We start from the raw sequence: 4790 nt of genomic DNA on the forward strand, positions 1-4790 counted from the left end.
CTTTTTGTTTTTTTTTTGTTAAAATTAAATGGACTTGCTGCCACAACTTTTAGGAAACTGTGTTGACTTTATAATCACGATGTAGGTTATTTCTGATTTATGTTTGAATTAGCATCATAATATACATAATTTTAGTGAATATTAGTGAGAAACAATTTGTACTCAAATTATTATGGGTTTGAAAAATTAAAAATTGAAAAAGTACAACTTTTACCTTTTTTAAAATCTAAAATCTGCTATAAAAATAATTTCAAACAATCTCCCCACCGTCATCATTGATAATTTGCTACAGATAAAAAATAGCTCAAAATTGTAGCATTATGTTTCTGAAATTTTGAAATTGTTTGTTGCTGAATAAGAAATGATCGGATTTATTTTTTGTGATCTTAACACAGAACTTAAAACTCAAAAACACTCATAGAAAACAGATAAACATTTAAAACTCTATGTATTAATTATATTACTATCACGAATTAAACCACTGTTTTCCATAAATAAAAATGGATAATTAGCAAAATGTGAGAACATCTATTTTCCAACATGCAGCACTATGGAAAAAATGGATTAATCTTTTATTAAACACAAATCTTGTTAAATAAATCATCTCTCTTAAATAAATAAAAAAATTGAGTAATTTCGAACATTTTCACACGGTTGTATACTGTCAATAAAAATTCCGCACCTCTCAAAGTTTCTTTCAAAAGTATTGAAAGTGGCAATCTCTAAAGTATCCGTAAAATATTTCTGTTTTTTTTCAAAAATGTAGATTTTCAAAGCAGATTTTCAAAAATATTCAACCCATTAAAAAGACGCGTTGATTTATTAGATAACAGTTTAATAAATAGGTTTTTAAAACATTTCGTAATGTTTAATTAGAGTTGGTCTTCAAGGAAGTAGAGTCTGTTGCATATGAATCAAACTTCAGTTGAGACCGGTTACTGAAAGCGGTGTAAGCATGACAGTTGTTATAATTATTGTTCATTGTTGCTGTTGAGGAACACTCTGAAAATTTCAATTATAAAAAAAATAGTATTATCCTTCGAATTTCGCTCACCGAAATTTTCAAAACTTCGTTTTTTAGTAACTTCTGTGAACGAGCGTCTTGAACGACAAAGTGCCTTGCGAACGTGTGATCGGTTGAACAAAATGTAGATCCACGGGTTAAGGCAAGAATTTAGATTTCCAAGTATAGCGACATAATTGATAAACATGATATCTGAAATTGGTGTAAAAACTTTAATCAGTTCCAAATAATACTATACTTACGTGAGATCTCAGGCCACAATGCTTGAATAACATTAATAAGGCAGAACGGCATCCAAAGGAAGAAATTGCATGCAACAATTGTGATTGTTAAACGGACTAAAACATAAATCCCATTTTAGATGGAGTACGAAATTTAGTTTTACCTGTCTGAACACGTTTTCTATCAAACTCTGACATTTGCTGACGGAAGCCTTTAGATTTCTTGCGGAGCTCTTCGATGTAGTCCTCGGTTGCTCCACTGAAAAAGTTGGTAGGTAAGTACCACTATATTTTTCAACTTACGAAGAGTATTTTCCATTCCTTTTTTGACTATCCATTGCTCTAACTGATTTTGTCGAAGATAGGCGGACGGCTTTGCAAACGCAATCTGAATTTCAACATTGAAAATCACTTTACTGTTATTTTTTATAGATTTTAATTTTTTTCACGTTTTTAAGTTCTTCTCCCTTACAATAAAAAACTGCTGCAAGAATTGAGGGAAGAAGCCAGGCCAGTGTGTTGAACATGATCACATATGTAATTTTCACGGTGTTCTTGTTCTGTCCATAAATAGTCGAGCAGCGTCCAGTTTTCCTTTAAAAAAATAACACTTATTTCCCATGGCGCTTATCAATTAATTTACGAGTGCTTCGTCCAGACAAAAAATTGCGGAATGGAGAGCACCAAGGCGAGGCCCCAGGCAATTGCAGCCATCCAATTTGGACGACGATATCGTGATGAGCGGAAGTGAGCCAGTGGACGGCATATTGCCTGAAATTTGCGGTTATTTTTATCCAGCCGACCGGAAGTTTAGTTTTCGAAAAAAAATTATATTGGTCAAGGAGGACATATTATATTTATACTTAAATTTGATTTTTGAGTTTTCTAGTGCGGAATTTGTGAATATACATAACGCTATGATGACGTGAAGAAATTGAAGCTACGTTTCCTTTTTCTCATTTTTCTCTTATTCTACACGCACATACACAATCAAAAAACACGTTGAAAAAAACGGCTTGCAAAACATGTTGACATGACTTTTTGACAAGGGATTGCTGCAAAGTTGTTCAAAGAAGGGACTTATGTAAATTAGACATACCAACTCAGAATGAATGTCAGTTCTTGGAAAAAGGCGTCACATAATTAAATTCCAAGTGAACATCCTTAAAAATTCAAGCTTTAATTCAAAGCAAATATTTGAATAAATAATAAATAATTTAAGAAATGTTTTTTGTTCAAATAGCATACATAAGATGCATATTAAAATATTTAAAGAAGAACTACGCTCAGTGGGAAAATTGCTTTATAACACACAATGACCGAAATCAGGGTCACAATGACCGAATATCATAATAAAAAAATTCAAAAAAGTTTTATAGATTTTATATGGTTTTTAGAAAATTGTTAAAATCTCAGTTTTCACCCAATTCCTATTAAAGTTACCGCCAAGCGATTTGTTTGATGGAGCGCGATTGCAGGTAAATACACTGGAAGAATTTAAAATTGACTTTTTCTAGTTTGAAGAGTTCATCCGCCGATAAATTTTTTGTTGGGGCCTATTTGAAAAATTATCTTTCAAATGTCATTGGTTTGATTCGGAAGCCTAAAAAAATGAGCTGAAATACATTCCTTGTTCATAATAAATAATGTATTTTTCATTTTTCTGATCATATTGGTAAATCTGAATATTGTCTAATTTTAAGCCCAGTGATATTTTTTTCTTAGTGAGTTCTTAGTGAGTCCGATTAGTTTAGAATTTATGCAAAACTAGATGACTTCATATTTTTTTTGATTTCGATATTCACAAAAAAATATTTTTTTGAAAAATATCAGATAAACTCTGATTTGTGGCAGAACTATCAGCTGTCAACATTTAGAAAAATTAAACATTTCAAACAAGGAACCACAGCTTGTCAGTACACTGCCTGATTTTATCTGATTTTAGTTTTCCATGATTTCATGGTTTGCTGATTTATCAAACTTCCCAACGGATATGTTCTGTTGAAAGGTACGAAGAACAGACAAAACAGACAGAGAGCAAAAATCATTACCTGATACCGGTCCGCGCTGATTGCAACCAGCAGAAAAGGGCTTGCATACATTGGGAACATTTGTACATATCTCATCAATTTGCATACAAAGTTTGAGCCATAGTATTGAGGATATGTTCGCTGCAATAATTTGTGTTCAGAATGCACTGCGCAGCACTTTTTAACATACAATATTGTTTCAAATTTTTTGTTGGAGGTTAACGTAAAAATCCAATTTTTACCCATTTGTACAGTGTGGTCCATAATTATGGACCACCCTGTACGAAAAAATTAAAAAAGAAAGCTATCCAAAAATAAAACCCGCATTTTTTCTACTGAAATTTGGAAGGGCAAAATCTAAGAAATGGGTAGGTTCTTCAAGCTGCCCGACATTTTTAAGTTTGGCATCTCATTATTGAATTCTATGCTAGTACAGGGGTGGGCGGCAATTGCCGTTCGGCAAATCGATTTATCGACAAATTCGGCAAATCGGCAATTGTCGGTTTGCCGATTTGCCGGAAACTTTCATTTTCGGCAAATTTCCGATTTGCCGTTTGCCGAATATCGGATTTGCCGGAAATGTTTAGAGGAATTTTTTATAAGACCGGAAGACTTAACACTGTGTATTTTTGAATTTTTCCGTTTTTTCAAACATACTTGTATAGAATTTGCTTCTTTTTCAAAATAGATGTAGGAACGTTTGCGTTTAATTTTGCCATTTAAAATTGAAATCCTGAAGTTTCCAAAAAAATCAGTGCGAAACCACAATTTGCCGACCATTTTTGGGAAAATGCCGTTTTTTGGCAAATTCGGCAGATCGCCAATTTGCCGGTGTAAATTTTTAATTCCGGCAATTTGCCAATTTGCCCTAAATTTCAATTCTGGCAATTTGCTGAATTGCCGATTTGCCGGAAAAAATCGTTTGCCGCCCACCCCTGCTTCAATATAGTCAAACATGGAAAATGTTATCACCCCTGAGATCCACATCGGTCAGTTTGAGTTTATTCATATTTATTTTTTCTTCCAATTTTTGTGTTTTTTTAAAAATTAATTACCTTGCAGTCTGTAGCTATAGATAATTGTTTTTTTCATAGCCTTATTCTTTCCAAAAAAAACCGCATGCATTTCAAATTGAAATGCACTTAAATATGAGACGAAAAAATAATTGAGTTCGTTTATCCGAACTCACTTACCAACGTCAAAATTTCCGTGCCCAGAGACAAAAGAGCAAAGAGAAGGTCAGCAACGCACGTATGAATTATGAGAAGCTGAAAGTGGTTTTAATGTAGTTGGGTTAATAGCTATAAATGCTTACTTGAACTGGTGACACCCGTCGTTTCATTACTTGGTTGGCACGAAAAATGACGAAGAGCAGGAATAGGTTTCCCAATAGGGAAACTATCATCACCGCCGTTTGGTAGACCACCAGGAAGTAGATTTGACTCATCGCAGCAGCAGTGCGCTGGTTGGTTATGTTCAACGTGTTGTTGTTCATGCTGAAATCCTAAAAGCTTG

General features: G+C 33.4%; 1 protein-coding gene across 1 annotated transcript; it reads right to left on the reverse strand.

The window, feature by feature from the left end:
* Positions 1-809: 809 nt before the first annotated feature.
* ntr-2 (Nematocin receptor 2) lies at positions 810-4790 on the reverse strand. Its single transcript, NM_078076.4, has 10 exons — positions 4591-4790; positions 4469-4543; positions 3297-3416; positions 1889-2016; positions 1718-1839; positions 1549-1633; positions 1410-1504; positions 1267-1362; positions 1055-1216; positions 810-1002 (listed from the first exon to the last, which is right to left on the reverse strand). The coding sequence occupies exons 1-10, from the start codon at positions 4768-4770 to the stop codon at positions 869-871; spliced, it is 1197 nt and encodes a 398-aa protein (NP_510477.1). The 5' UTR covers positions 4771-4790; the 3' UTR covers positions 810-868.

The sequence above is a fragment of the Caenorhabditis elegans genome, chromosome X (assembly GCF_000002985.6).
Source record: "Caenorhabditis elegans chromosome X".
Lineage (NCBI taxonomy): Eukaryota > Metazoa > Nematoda > Chromadorea > Rhabditida > Rhabditidae > Caenorhabditis > Caenorhabditis elegans.

Bases quoted from the DNA above. Each gene is read 5' to 3' on its own strand.
- ntr-2 (NM_078076.4), bottom strand. From the start codon at position 4,770: ATGAACAACAACACGTTGAACATAACCAACCAGCGCACTGCTGCTGCG. The intron at 1,217-1,266 runs GTAAGTATAGTA...CACCAATTTCAG, and splicing joins ATTGTGGCCTGAGATCTCAC to ATATCATGTTTATCAATTAT. The intron at 1,003-1,054 runs GTGAGCGAAATT...TGAAATTTTCAG, and splicing joins ACGAAGTTTTGAAAATTTCG to AGTGTTCCTCAACAGCAACA.